Source organism: Bos indicus, chromosome 1 (assembly GCF_029378745.1).
Source record: "Bos indicus isolate NIAB-ARS_2022 breed Sahiwal x Tharparkar chromosome 1, NIAB-ARS_B.indTharparkar_mat_pri_1.0, whole genome shotgun sequence".
In the NCBI taxonomy this organism is placed as follows: domain Eukaryota; kingdom Metazoa; phylum Chordata; class Mammalia; order Artiodactyla; family Bovidae; genus Bos; species Bos indicus.
The window spans coordinates 66,478,325-66,491,786 of record NC_091760.1 but is presented as its reverse complement, the minus strand read 5'-3'; the positions used below and the strand labels follow the sequence as shown (position 1 = coordinate 66,491,786).

Sequence of the window (13,462 nt, the reverse complement as noted above, 5' to 3'; positions counted from 1 at the left end):
ATTAGATTTTAAATGTTACAAATTATTGCTGAAAGGTATTTAATTTAGGTAAAATGAGATGAGGTGTGTGACTATGCTTAATAAACTTTGAGTATTATGTTCTGTGATCTAAGTTCAAATCTTAATTCTACAATTTATTAACAATATAATGTCAGTTTCTGCTCTAGAAAAAAAGGAATACTGATAACTACCTTAAAGAGTTGCTGAAAAAGTGAAACTGTTAGTCGTTCAGTCATGTCCAACACTACAACCCCATGGACTGTAGCCCACTAGGTTCCTCTGTCTGGAATTGTCCAGGCAAGAATACTGCAGTGGGTAGCCATTCCCTTCTCCAGGAGATCGTCCCAATCCAGGGATTGAACCCAGGTCTCCAGCAATGCAGCAGATTCTTTATTGTCTGAGCTACCAGAGGACTTTTTAAAGAGTTGCTAAGAAAGTTAAATAAAATCATGTACGTGAAACAGCTTTGAAGACTCTAAAAAACAAAGACTAATTATTGAATTTTTGTTATTTTAGACATGACATTGACATTCATAGGTTTTATGCGATGACTTTAAGTCAGAAGAAAGGAGATGAAGGTAAAGGTGATTCCTTTAAATTTCACAAAAGAAACTATCCTGGGACAAGTAGATTAAAGTTCTGAGAGAAAAATTGATGAAAACCTATTTAATAAGACCTTATTTATTTCAGAACTGGAATTATGAATAAGCTTGCTGCTGCTACTGCTGCTAAGTCGCTTCAGTCGTGTCCGACTCTGTGCGACCCCATAGACGGCAGCCCACCAGGCTCCCCCGTCCCTGGGATTCTCCAGGCAAGAACACTGGAGTGGGTTGCCATTTCCTTCTCCAATGCATGAAAGTGAAAAGTGAAAGTGAAGTTGCTCAGTCATGTCCGACTCTTCATGACCCCATGGACTGCAGCCCACCAGGCTCCTCCATCCATGGGATTTTCCAGGCAAGAGTACTGGAGCTTGGAGCACCACAAAAAATAAAATGAATAACACCTTCTATAACTTTCCTTAATGGCAAGAACTCCATTCTTTTATGTATCAGACTTTGTAGTTGCTGTTGTTAAATAGCATTAGTTGTAAATGATATTAATATCCAAATAGTTCCAGAGAAAATGATGCTCATTTACATGATTACTGTCACAAAGGGTCCATATGCATGACTCTAGTTAATGTTTAAAAACATTTTCATGATTAAAAACCCGCAAACATTATATAGTTTGTATGTAATGATTTATGAAACAGTTTTGTAAAATGATTGTTAACAAACAAAATGTTGAATGCTGCCAACAGAACTATATGGTGATTTTTAAGAAAGCCTTTTTGAAAAGCCATTAAACACTGCCATCTAGGAAACTTGTTATTCATGTACCGGTTGGTTAATGTTCAGCCAAATGAATGTAAGAAAACTTAAAATTGTTGGCTTTTGCCTACCGTACCAAGATCAGCCTTAAGATCTGTTGGCAGACTTAACTTTCTTGATCCTTTAACTGAAACAACAGAAAAAGGAAAAAGGCAGTTAATTATATAAAACTGAAGAGGAGTGTGAGGGAACAGTATGTTTTACAGTATAATTATTGAAATCCTGATGAACATTAATATTAGTGAGCATGTATAGAAGTGGAAATATTGTTCAATGTTAGTTTGTCATTCAGGATTAAATATTTACTATGCAAACAGAAACATGAGAAAAGCAATTGTTATTACAGTAAATAATCAAATGTATCTTTGTGTAGTTTTTTCACACATAGCATGAGAGGTGATTTCTTATTTTGGAAAGAACCCAAGGTCAATTTCAGATAAATCTAACAGGTAAGTACTGCAACAAATGTACAAACTCATAACATAAGTAGCAATGGTAAGGGTAAAAACTGATTAACTTTATAAACATTTTCTGAAGTAGAAAATTCTATTAGAGATGTATATAATGTAGTCAAGGAAACTTTACCATACCATGAAATGACTTCAACATTGAATACTACAATGTTAAATTCAGTAGTTCAAAAAACTCGAATAAAAAATATTTGAAAATGTTTAATTATATTATTATAAATCAAGCTGTCATAAAATGTTTGGATAAATCAAGAAAACTACAATTTATTGAAAATTTTCCTCATCTGTTAATAAATATTTTACATAGGGTATCTCATAAAATATTAAACTAGAATGCATTATGATAGAAATGCATTAGGGGAAATCAAGTTAGAAACCTTTTCTGTCAATACTTTAAGACCCAAATTGATACTATCAATTAATGTATGCCTTCTAATGAGTGTTTTTCTTTACAACTAGGAAAATTATTTTAAAATAAAGATGCAGTATGATATAGAAGAAAGAATACTCAATTTAAAATCAGAAAACATAAGTCACAAATTTCTGAATTGTTACCACCTAGTTATAAAACTTAAAGTTTAATAAAATTCCCTTGATCAATTTGCAGCTTAACCTTCTTAGTATCAAAAATGTTATTTGATGGATACCTCTAATATTTCAGCAGGAATGAAATATTTTTTGTAGAAACCTAAATGTAAAAGAAACCTAAGTATACTTTTTGTGTGTCATGAAATATTACTCATCTTTTGATTTTTTTTCAACCATTTAAAATTTAAAAACCCATTCTTAATTCTCAAGTCATACCAAAATAGGTGGCAAGCTGGCTTTGGCCTGTGGGCTGTAGCTTGATGACTGCAATATGTCATGCTAAACTGCTTACTAAAGGAAATCTAAGTATTATCATTCTAATAAAAATAATAGCAACAGGCAGTTGTCTTTAAAAAATTAAAAATAATTCTTCTAAAGAGAAATCAAGTTTGAGCAATTTGGGTTTGGAATCAGCACAATAAAAAGATTGTTATTTATATAAAAATATGGCAAACTAAATAAATAAATGTAATAATTATACCAGAAGAGGTTGCAAATAAAGTATATTTTGTAAATTGATTCACAATTCAGATAGACTGAGGGAGTAGGAATTTTTACTACTTGAAATCTTTCACTTAATTTTTAAAATGGAAACTAATTCTTTGTAAGGATTTGTTTCAGAATTTATATTTTTAATTCTATTTTGTTTTTAAATAGGGTATTTCAACATATCTATATAGTCTGAATTACTTCAGAAATGGATTTACAAAGATGCTTTCAGGAAGAGGTCAAAAAAGTTTCTGTTAGTTCCTTTCTATTAGTCTAATATGTAATTGACTCTGGCTCTCAAATCTGCTCCTCTTTTTCGGATACCTTCTCCACTTTACCACATACCTTCTTGGTTTCCTGTAGACTGCTTCCTACCTAAAAATTGGGGGCCCTCTCACAAACCCCATCCTCAGTTGTATAACTAGGGGAGGAAAAGGGAGAAATTAGATGGTAAGATTAATTGCTGAACTTCTTTATAAAAATGTTAATTACAGGTGCCAGATACTATTTCACAGAAAAACCTTCTCTTCATTTGTCCAGCTGCAAGTAAACTCCTACTTATCCTTTAAGACAGCTGAAAAAGCATCCTCTATGAAGGCAGCCTGACCTAAGGCTTCATTTGGTGCCATTACCTTAACCTTCATAGCACCTTGTGCACATCTCTTTATAACACTTGCATTTTATTATACTGGATTTATTTTTATTCTCTGTTGATTAACATCCTATAAATTCTGAGTTTTCTAAACATGGGGATTATATTCCCAATATCTAATTAATTGGCATAAAGTAGGTATTAATACATGTGTGCTGAGTGAATGTTTTTAAAAAACAGTGAACTCAGAAGGTAGGATGATGGGTTATTCTGAAGAGGGCTAAAACAGAAAGAAAGCATGTTTCAAGTGTTAGAAGAACATGTTACACAGTAACATTTGAGGAATTTGAGATGGAAGATGAGTAAGGCAAAAGGGAATAAGAGGTAAGTGGTTCTAGAAATATACTGAGTGAAAATACATTATCAGTCTTTGCAATGTGCCCTTGGGAATGCAGATCTATGAATTTCATTTTTATTTTCTAGCAAAAGTGTAATACCACTATCATTTTGTTTCATTAGCCAAAGGGGCGAAAAACGGAAACAAAAACTTCACATTACTCATTGGTTAAGCACACTGCACTAAGAGAGCTCTCTTCCCAACCCAGGGATTGAACCTGGTCCACCCACATTGCAGGCAGATTCTTTACTGGCTGAGCCACCAGGGAAGCCCTGGAAGGAGGCAGAGTAAGGTCAGATTTCTCCGACTCCAAATCTATGCCCTTTGCACTAAGCAACACAAATGTTCCTGACATAAGATACCACCTGTGTACCCTACACATTTATAAAATCTATATCTATAAAATAAATAAAACACCAAATTAAATGTTTAGATTAATATGTTAGGAAAGTTTACCTATCAATTAACTGGCTCATTGGAATACAGTAATGAATTTCATTTGTCTCTATCTTCCCTATGCTAGAAATGAAGATAGGACAAAAATACCTGATGTATGTGCATATACATACACACATATATACATACACGGGTGTAGTTAACAAAAACACTAAAAAACATTTTGGGGTTACAGTGCCATGATGGAGTCCTGAAAAGCCTACATACCTCTAATTTTGTCAAAATTTAATTTTGTTGGGTCATATGTAGTTCTATTTTTAGTTTGTTAAGGAACCTCCATATACTTTCCTCCATAGTGGCTATACCACTTTACATTTCCACCAACAGTGTAGGAGGGTTCCCTTTTCTTCACACCCTTTCCAGCTGATGGTGGCCATTCTGATTGGAGGGGGGAAACTTCCCTGATGGCTCAGATGGTAAAGAATCTGCCTGAAATGTGGGAGACTCAGGTTCTATCCCTAGGTCAGAAAGATCCCCTGGAGTAGGAAATGGCAACCCACTCCAGTATTCTTGCCTGGAGAATTCCATGGACAGAGGAGCCTGGCGGGTTACAGTTATGGCGGGGTCACAAAGAGTTGAATATGACTGAGTGACTAACACTACTATGACTCTAATTGGGGTGAGATGATATCTCATTGTAGTTTTGATTTCCATTTCTCTAATAATTATCAATGTAGAGCATCTTTTCATGTGCCTCTTGGCTATCTTAGTGTCTTCTCTAGAGAAATGTGTATTTAGATCTTATGCCATTTTTGATTGGGCTGTGTGTGTGTGTGTGTATTTTATATTGAGTTGCATGAGCTGTTTGTAGATTTTGGAGATTAACCCCTTGTCAGTGGCTTCATTTGCAAATATTTTCTCCAAATCTGTGGGTTGTCTTTTAGTTTTGTGCATAGTTTCCTCTGCTGTGCCAGAGCTTTTGAGATTAATTAGGTTCCATTTGTTTATTTTTGTTTTTATTTCTGTTACTTCAGTAGATGGATCAAAAGATATTGCTGTGATTGATTTACGTTGAAGAGTGTTCTTCCTATGTTTTCCTCTACGAGTTTTATAGTATCAGGTCTTACATTTAGATCTTTAATCTATTTTGAGTTCATTTTTGTGTATGGGATAAAAAGGTTGTAATTTCATTCTTTTACATGTAGTTGTCCAGTTTTCCCAGTCATTTATTGAAGACACTGTCTGTTCTCCATTGTATAGTCTTGTCTACTTCATCATAGATTAATTGACCACAGGTGCGTGGGTTTATTTCTGGAACTTCTAGTTTGGTCCCGTGATCTGTATTTCTATTTTTGTGCCACTACCCTACTGTTTTGGTGACTGTAGCCTAGTAGTTTTAGTCTGAAGTCAGGAAGCCTGACTCCTCCAGCTCTGTTTCTCTTTCTCAAGATTGCTTTAGCTATTCAAGTTCTATTATGTCTCCATACAAACTTAACATTTTTGTTCTAATTCTGTGAAAAATGTCATTGGTGATTTGATAGAGATTGCACTGAACTATAGATTGCTTTGGGAAGCACGGTCATCTTGACAATATTTATTTTTCCAATCCAAGAACATGTAGTATCTTTCCATCTTTGTCATTTTCAATTTCTTTCATTGGTGTCATATAGTTTTCAGAGTACAGGTCTTTTGCCTCCATATGTAGGTTTATTCCTAGATATTTTATTCTTTTTGATGAGATAGTAAATGGGATTTGTTCCTTAATTTCTCTTTCTCATCTTTCCTTGTTAGTGTATGAAAATGCTACATATTTGTGTGCATTAATTTTGTACCCTGCAACTTCACTGAATTCATTGAGATCTAGCAATTTTCTGGCAGCATCTAGGATTTTCTATGCATAAGATCATGTCATCTGCAAACAGTGACAGTTTTATTTCTATTTTGGTTTGGATTCCTTTTCTTTTTCTGCTCTGACAGTCATGGCTAGAATTTCCAAAACTATGGTGAATAATAGTGACAAGAGTGAGTGCTCTTGTCTTGTTCCTGATCTTAAAGGAAATGCTTTGTTTTTCACCATTGAGAATGATGTCTGCTGTGGGTTTGTAGTATATGGCCTTTATTATGTTGGCACAGATTCCCTCTAAGCCCACTTTCTGAATTTTTTAAAAATCATAAATGGGTGCTGAATTTTGTCAAAGGCTTTTTCTGCATCTATTGAGATGGTCATATAGTTTTGTTAATGTGGTATATCACACTGATTGATTTGCAGATATTGAAAAATCCTTGTGTCTCTGGGATAAATCCCACTTGATCATGGTATATGATCCTTTTAATAGGTTTTTGGATTTGGTTTGTATTTGGTGGAGGATTTCTGGGCTTTGGTTGGGAGTTTTTAATCATAGCTTCAATATCAGTGCTTGTAATAGTCTATTCATATTTTCAGTTTCTTCCTGGTTCAGCCCTGGAAGTTTGCATCTTTCTAAGCATTTGTCCATTTCTTCTACATTGTCCATTTTATTGGCATATAATTGTTTGTAGTAGTCTCTTACGATCCTTTGTATTTCTGTGGTATCTTTTGTAACTTCCCCCTTTTCATTGTTAATTTTATTGATTTGTGATTTCTCCCTTTTTTTGTGATGAGTCTGGCTAAAGGTTTATCAGTTTATAAAAAATCTTTTTAAAGAACCAGCTTTTAGTTCTATAGATCTTTTCTGTCATTTTCTTCAACTCTTACTTCATTGATTTCTGCTCTGATCTTTATGATTTCTTTTCTTCTACTCACTCTGGGTTTTGTTTGTTCTTTTTTCTCTAGTTGCTTTAGGTGTAAGTTTGTTTGAGATTTTTTTGAATTTCCTGAGGTAAGATCGTATTGCTATAAACTTTCCTCTTAAAACTGCTTTACGGCATCCCATAACTTTCAGATCATTATGCTTTCATTTTTATTTGTTTCGAAGTATTATTTCCTGTTGGATTTCTTCAGTGATTCATTGGTGTTTAGTAGCATAGTTTGGCCTCCATATGTTTGTGCTCTTTTTACTTTTTTTTTTTCATTGTAGTTGATTTACAATCTCATAGTGTTATGGTCAGCAAATATGCTGGATATAATTTCCATTTTCCTAAATGTACTGAGGCCACTTTGTGGCCAGCATGTGATCCATCCTGCAAAATGTTCCATGTGCAGTTAGGAAGAACGTGTATTCTGCTCCTTTTGGATTTATATTTATATACTTTTGAATAGTCTGTAAATACCAACTAAATGTGTCATTTAAGGCCCTGTGTTTCCTTACTGAGTTTCTTGTGAATGATCAGTTCATTGACAGTGGGGTGTTAATGTCCCCCAATATTACTGTGTTACTGTTGTTTTCTCTTTTTAAGGCTGTTAGTATATTTGCCTTATATATTGAGATGCTGCTATGTTAGGTGCATATATATTTAGAATTGTTATCTTCTGCTTGGATTGATTCCTTTATCAATGATTGATTCCTTTATCAATTCCTTTACCAATTCCTCTAGATAATGTTCTTTGTCTCTTGTAACAGTCTTTAATGTTTGTCTGATATGAGTATTGCTACTCCAACTTTCTTTTAATTTCCATTTGCATGAAATTCCTTTTTCTATCACCTCACTTTCAGTCTGTATGTGTCTCTAGATCTGAAGTTGGTCTCTTGTATATATATGCATATATATGGGTCTTATTTTTGTATCCATTCAGCTACTCAGTCTTTTGGTTGGGGCACTTAATCCATTTATGGTTAAGGTAATTATCAATATGCATATTCTTATTGCCATTCTGTTAATTGTTTTGGATCTGTTTTTGAAGGTCTTTTTTCTTACCTTCCTCTTTTGCTCTCTTCTGTGATTTGATGACTAACTTTACCGTTGTGTTTGGATTACTTTTTCTTTTCTGTGTGTGTGTATCTTTGTAGATTTTCCATGTGCAGTTACCATGAAGTTTTGATACAACAGTCTGTATATAAAAAAGATTGTTCTAAGTCATTGATCTTTTAATTTCCAGTGTATTTCCAATAGCCTGTATTTGTACTCTCCTCTTATCACAGTTGCTGGTTTTGAGATTGTATTTGTGTGTGGAGTACTTCCCACCTTTACCATGTATTAGCCTTTATCAGAGAGCTTTTCCACTCATAATTTTCTTGTTTCTAGTTATGACGTTTTCTTTTCACATAGAGAAGTTCCTTTGGCATTTGTTGCAAAGCCTGTCTGACAGTACTGAATTCTTAGCTTTTGCTTCTCTGTAAGGCTATTGATTTCTCCATCAAATCTGAATGAGATCCTTGCTGGGTAGAGTATTCTTGGCTGTAGGTTCTTCCCTTTCATCACTTTGAAAATATTATACCACTCCCTGCTGCTGCTGCTGCTGCTAAGTCTCTTCAGTCGTGTCCGACTCTGTGCGACCCCAGAGACGACAGCCCACCAGGCTCCCCCGTCCCTGGGATTCTCCAGGCAAGAAGACTGGAGTGGGTTGCCATTTCCTTCTCCTACCACTCCCTTCTGGCCTGCAGATAACCTTATGGGAGTTCCTGGTACGTTATTTGTTGATTTTCTCTTGTTACTTTTAGTATTTTTTCTTTGTCTTTAATTTCTGTCAGTTTGATTACTACATGTCTTGGTGTGTTTCTTCTTGGGTTTATTCTGCCTGGACTCCATGATTCCAGGGCTTTGGTGAATGTTTCCTTTCCTATGTTAGGGAAGTTCTCAGCTATTATCTCTTCAAATATTTTCTCAGGTCTTTTTTTCTCTCTTCTCCTTCTGGGATCCCTATAATGTGAATGTTGGTGCTTTTCATGTTGTCCCAGAGGTCTCTTACACTATTCTTTCAATCTTTTTTCTTTATTCTGTTCCACAGCCATGATTTCTACCATTCTGTCTTGCAGCTCACTTATCTGTTCTTTTGCCTTACTTTTTCTGCTATTGATCCCTTTCAATGTATTTTGTATTTCAGTTATTGTACTTTTCATCTGTTTGTTTGCTCTTTAGGTCTTCTAGCTTTTTGTTAAACATTTCCTGTCTCTTCTTTATCTATGCCTCCATTCTTCTGAGATCTTGGGTTTTTACTAATATTACTCTGAATTCTTCTTCAGATAGATTGCTTGTCTTCACTTCACTCAGTTGTTCATCTGGGATTTAATCTTATTCCTGCATCTGGCACATAGTCCTCTGTCTCACACTGTCTAGCTTTCTGTGGTTGTGGTTTCCATTCCTCAGGTTGCATGGTTATAGTTCTTCTCGCTTCTACTGTCTACCCCCAGGTGAATGAGGCTGTTTAAGAGGCTTATACTGGCTTCATGGTGGCAGGAACTGGTTCCCAGCTACTGGTGGGTGGAGTTGGGTCTTGTCCCTCTGGTGGACAGGGCTGTGTTTTATGGGCAGCTATGTGCTCAGGAAGATTTTAAGTAGCCTATCTGCTGATGGGTGGGGTTAATTTCCTGACCTGTTGATTGTTTGGTCTGAGATATCCCAGCACTAGAGTCTATTGGATGAAGTCAAATCTTGGAGAGGAAATGGTGACCTCCAGGAGGGTTCACACTAATTAATAAGTATTCCGCTAGTGTTTTTGTCCCTGTAGTGAGCCATAGCTGCCCCCTGCCTCCACAGGAGATCCCCCCACCCAATACTAGCAGGTAAGTCTACTTTGGCTCTTATGAGGCCACTGCTTTTTTTCTCCTGGGTCCTGGTATGCATGAGACCTTATATGTGCCCTCCAAGAGTGGAGTTTGTGTTTCCCCGAGTCCTACAGAATTCCCACGAACAAACTCCAGAGGCCTTCCAAACCAGATTCTCTGGGGGCTCCTCATTTTGCCACTAGACCCTCAGGTTAGGGAGCCTGAAGTGGGCTCAGACTTTCACTCCTGAGGGAGAAATTCTGTGTTATAATCATTTTCCAGTTTGTGGCTTGCTCACCTGGCAGGTATGGATTTATCATGATTGTACCCTTCCCACTGTCTCACTGTGGCTGCTTCTTTGCCTTTGGATGTACAGGATCTTTTTTTGGTAGGCTCCAGTGTTTATTGTTGGTGGATTTCAGCAGTTAGTTATGATTTTGGTACTTTTCTAAGAAGAGGTGAGTGCACATCCTTCTACTCTGCCATCTTGTCTCTGCCAATGGGATGTCATACAATTTCAATAGTATTTTTTGTAATTCTCATGTTTCTTTTTCTCAATTTATTCAGCTTCAGCATCAGTCTTTCCAATGAATATTCAGAAATGATTTCCTTTAGGATTGACTGGTTGGATTTTCTTGCAGTCCAAGGGACTCTCAAGAGTCTTCTCCAGCACCACAGTTCAAAAGCATCAATTCTTCAGTGCTCAGCCTTCTTCACAGTTCAACTCTCACATCCATACATGACTACTGGAAAGACCATAGCTTTGACTAGACAGACCTTTTTTGGCAAAGTAATGTCTTTGCTTTTTAATATGCTCTAGGTTGGTCATAGCTTTTCCTCCAAGGAGCAAACATCTTTTAATTTCATGGCTGCAGTCACCATCTGCAGTGATTTTGGAGCGCCCCCCACCCCTGCAAAAATCTCTCATTGTTTCCCCATCTATTTGCCATGAAGTGAGGGACCAGATGCCATGATTGTAGTTTTTTGAATGCTGAGTTTTAAGCCAAATTTTTCACTCTCCTTTTTCACTTTCATCAAGAGGCCCTTTAGTTCTTCTTCACTTTCTCCATAAGGGTGGTGTCATCTGCTTATCTGAGATTATTGATATGTCTCCTGGCAATCTTGATTCCAGCTTGTGCTTCATCCAGCTTGGCATTTTGCATGATGTACTCTGCATATAAGTTAAGTAAGCAGGGTGACAATATACAGCCTTGATATACTCCTTTCCCTATATGGAACCAGTCTGTTGTTCCATGTCCAGTTCTGTTTCTTCTTGACCTGCCTACAGATTTCTCAGGAGGCAGGTAAGGTGGTCTGGTATTCCCATCTCTTGAAGAGTTTTCCACAGTTTGTTGTGATCTACACAGTCAAAGGCTTTGGCACAGTCAAGAAAGCACAATTGGAACTGCTTTTTTGGAACTCTCTTGCTTTTTCGATGTTCCAAGTTTTGAGCATTACTTTGCCAGCATGTGAGATGACTGCAGTTGTGCAATAGTTTGAACATTCTTTGGCACTGCCTTTTTTTGGGATTGGAATGAAAACTGACCTTTTCCAATCCTGTGGTCATTGCTGAATTTTCCAAATTTGCTGGCTCTAGGTGAGTGATCACACCATTGTGGTTATTCGGGTCATGAAGATTTTTTTTATATAGTTCCTCTGTGTATTCTTGCCACCTTCTTAATCTCTTCTGCTTCTGTTAGGTCCAAACCATTTCTATCCTTTATTGAGCCCATCTTTGCGTGAAATGTTCCCTTGGTATCTCTAATTTTCTTGAAGAGATCTTTCCCATTCTATTGTTTTCCTCTGTTTCTTTGCACTGATCACTGAGGAAGGCTTTCTTCTCTCTCCTTGCTATTCTTTGGAACTCTGCATTCAAATGGGTATATCTTTCCTTTTCTCCTTTGCCTTTAACTTCTCTTCTTTTCACAGCTATATGTAAGGCCTCCTCAGACAACCATTTTGCCTTTCTGCATTTTTCTTGGGGATGGTCTTGATCACTGTCTCCTGTACAATGTCACGAACTTCCATCCATATTTCTTTAGGCACTCTATCAGATCTAATTGAATCTATTTGTCACTTCCACTGTATAATTGTAGGGGATTTGATTTAGGTCATACCCGAATGGTCGAGTGGTTTTTCCTACTTTCTTCAGTTTAAGTCTGAACTTTACAATAAGGAATTCATGATTTGAGCACAGTCAGCTCCTGGTCTTGTTTTTGCTGACTGTATAGAGCTTCTCCATCTTTGGTTGCAAAGAATATAATCCATCTGATTTCGGTGTTGGCCATCTGGTGATGTCCATGTGTAGAGTCTTCTCTTGTGTTGTTGGAAAAAGGTGTTTGCTACGACCAGTGCATTCTCTTGGCAGAACTCTGTTAGCTTTTCCTCTGCTTCATTTTGTACTCCAAGGCCAAATTTGCCTGTAAATCTAGTCATAAGTCATTTTATAATGAATGCCTATTTTAAGAAAGCTATGTATTGTTTAAAATTTTATTCATTTTCTAATTGAAGGATAATTGCTGTACAGAATTTTGTTGTTTTCTGTCAAACATCAAAATGAATCAGCCATAGGTGTACATCTGTCCCCTCCCTCTTCTTATTTGGTTCCTATGAATAGCACCAAATATGCAATGAGCCTGCATAAAATATATAGGACTTTTCTTTTTGCTTACTATTTCTGAGAGAGCATTGCCCCTTTGAGGCAATGCTTTGGAGTTTCCATGAGCATCACAGTTGTTTCTGATCACAGAAAATATTTAATTGTATCATGAAGAATATAGGAGAATTTTTACAAAACTACTCTAGATTTTGGCTCTTGGGTTTTCCCTGAATTCTCTGTTGGCCACTTCATATTTTCTTATAGGCCTGATGAAATTATCCAGATTTAAAGTAGAAAACCCCACTATCAAAATTCTGTGGCACATTTCAAAAGCTTTAGGAATTCCTGCTGTATAGTTCATATTTATAATTTTAACCATTGCTTTAGGGAAATTGGTCTTTATTCACCGTGAGTGAGATGTATTTTTAGCACAACAAATAAGAAAGGTTTTGGAATAAATTGTGGAGATAATAGCTTTTTTGTTCATAAAAGAAATTTTCACTTTCACCTGGCAAATGATGTACTTGATTCCTCTGTCTCATAGCTGGTATTTCATTCCTATAAAAGCCTGGTGCTGCCTCGGGAGTTCTGGTAGCAAGTCCTAAAGGAAGGGAATAAAAAACTATTGGCATGTAATTTTTTAGCCCAAATGAACCAAGAGTTTTTACCTTAGAGGTGACTTTCATAATAACTATTTGGAAGGCACAAAATTTAACTGCCTTTACCTGAGTATTTTGACACTGTTCCAACAGAGGACACTTTGAAAGGAAGAAGCTTTCTTTCTTGAAGGATGTAATGGGGTTCTAGACATGTAGAATTACATAGAAATGGCATTAAAACTAGGCTCTAAGACCTAGTTTTAACCCAGGTTTGAGAACAGAACTGATTTTTTTTTTTAGCATTTTGTGGCATTAGTTTCCATGCTAATTTTTAATAAAGA

General features: G+C 36.2%; 1 protein-coding gene across 4 annotated transcripts in view; it reads right to left on the bottom strand.

Moving 5' to 3' along the window:
* The window catches only part of STXBP5L (syntaxin binding protein 5L), a 321,677-nt gene that overhangs the window by 63,365 nt on the left and 244,850 nt on the right, over positions 1-13,462 (bottom strand). The window contains exons 21-22 of one of the 4 annotated variants that reach the window (XM_070788646.1): positions 13,031-13,123; positions 1,447-1,497 (exon numbers count right to left, since the gene is read on the bottom strand). The exons of 2 other annotated variants lie outside the window; for them this stretch is intronic. In XM_070788646.1, coding sequence (XP_070644747.1) covers positions 1,447-1,497; positions 13,031-13,123 — 144 coding nt within the window. The remainder of the gene's footprint in view (positions 1-1,446; positions 1,498-13,030; positions 13,124-13,462) is intronic. One more of the 4 variants, XM_070788639.1, reaches the window with a different exon arrangement.